General features: G+C 72.0%; 1 protein-coding gene across 1 annotated transcript in view; it reads left to right on the top strand.

Annotated features, from left to right (window-relative positions):
* Window positions 1-1,644, top strand: part of PLEKHN1 (pleckstrin homology domain containing, family N member 1) — an 11,556-nt gene that overhangs the window by 6,551 nt on the left and 3,361 nt on the right. The window contains exons 7-9 of the mRNA XM_012734548.1: window positions 1,104-1,282; window positions 1,352-1,432; window positions 1,496-1,568. Of these exons, the coding sequence (XP_012590002.1) occupies window positions 1,104-1,282; window positions 1,352-1,432; window positions 1,496-1,568 (333 nt within the window). The remainder of the gene's footprint in view (window positions 1-1,103; window positions 1,283-1,351; window positions 1,433-1,495; window positions 1,569-1,644) is intronic.

Below are 1,644 nucleotides of genomic sequence, written 5' to 3'. Positions count from 1 at the left end.
GCCGGGGCGCCGGGGGTGGCACGCTGGGGGGTGGCACGGGAGTGGCCGCCAGGCCAGGGCGCCGGGGGTGGCTCGGCTGGGCACAGCCATGCTGGCAGCTTCTTGCCTCCGGAGCACCTTCAGGCGGAGCGGCGTCGGCCGGCCGGTGCTCCCGGCTCCCGGGACACCCTGCCGGGCGCGTGGTGACCCTGGGCTGCCTCAAACAAGCCGGCAGGGCCCTGGGCCAGGGCCTGGGAGGCCATCCCTCTGGACAGACAGCTGCGTCTCAGCCCCTGTGTGACTGGGTGTCCCCTCTGCCTGAGGGCGGTGAAGGGCAAGGGGAACCTATGCCTGGGGCCTCAGAGCCCCCCCAGAAGCTGAACGACCACCCCTCCCCCCCAGGAGCTAGGCTGACCACCTCTCCAGTTGGCAGCCCCAGGCCAGGCTTGTGGTCCCGCTGGCTCTGGCCTATTTCCCACTGGTACCCTCTGGCCTTGCCCCGCCCTGGGTGTGGGCCAGGAGGCCCCTCCCACAGGCGGGAGTCTGTCCACCCTCCCAGATTTGCCCCCAGTGGCCAGGGCACAGCAACCTCAGCCCCTCAGTGCCCACTCTGCCTGACCCCAGAGTTAGTGTGGGGCCCGCTTGCGGAGGGTTTTCTGTGTCCCAGTATGCGTGTGGGCACAGCCCTTCCCCCCAGGCCCTGGACCCTGGCATATCCCAGGCCCTGCCCCAGGCGCCAGCAGGGCCTTGTGCACAAACAGGCCGTGTCTGTCACCCGGCCGGCCCACAAGTACCACCGTGCCGCCTGGTGCTGAGCGGGACAGCGGCTGTGGGGGTGGGAGGTCTGGGGTCCGCGAAGGAGCAGGGGACCCCGAGGGGGAAAGGACCGCGGCATCCCTGAGGAAGGACCTAGAGCCCTCGGCCACTGCAGACGGCCTGGGGCCTGCGGCAAGGCCGCTCTGGGTGCCGCTGGCCGAGCTAGACAGCAGGGCCCGCGTGCCCCGCGCTGGCCAGGCGTGGAAGCCAAGCCGCCGAGCGGTGGGTGCAGGCCGGAGTGCGGGCCTGCCCGGGAAGAGGCTGCGCGTGGGGGGCTGTGCCCTGCGGGGTGCTCTCGGGGGCTGCAGCCCAGGGCGACCCCGAGCTCTGCTGCCCCCAGGACTTCCCGGGCCCAGAGAGCCAGCAGGAAAACCTCGAGCAGCCGTTCCTGAGTGTGTTCAAGAAGGGCAGGCGGAGGGTGCCGGTCAGGAACCTGGGCAAGGTCGTGTACTATGCCAAGGTCCAGCTGCGGTTCCAGCACAGCCAGGTGGGCACCAGGCCGGGCGGGCCCCGGGGACAGCCGGGCCCCGGGGCTCAGACCCAGGCCTCTCTGCAGGACGTCAGCGACTGCTACCTGGAGCTGTTCCCCGCCCACCTCTACTTCCAGGCTCACGGCGCAGAAGGCCTCACTTTCCAGGTGCGGGCAGCAGGGGGGGGGCGCGGGGGGGGGCAGGCTCAGGAGGCCCGTCTGCCCGCGCAGGGGCTGCTGCCGCTGGTGGAGCTGAGCGTCTGCCCGCTGGAGGGGCCCGGAGAGCACTGCTTCCAGATCTCAGGTGGGCGCGCCCTGGCCGAGCGGCCGCGGGGACCGGGCGTTGGCAGGGTCCCTGCCCGCGACGCAGCCTCTCTGTC

This window comes from Condylura cristata, unplaced genomic scaffold (genome assembly GCF_000260355.1).
Source record: "Condylura cristata isolate star-nosed mole 26May11 unplaced genomic scaffold, ConCri1.0 scaffold00058, whole genome shotgun sequence".
Lineage (NCBI taxonomy): Eukaryota > Metazoa > Chordata > Mammalia > Eulipotyphla > Talpidae > Condylura > Condylura cristata.
Note: the sequence above shows the minus strand (reverse complement) of the source record. Positions and strands in the feature narration are given on the sequence as shown.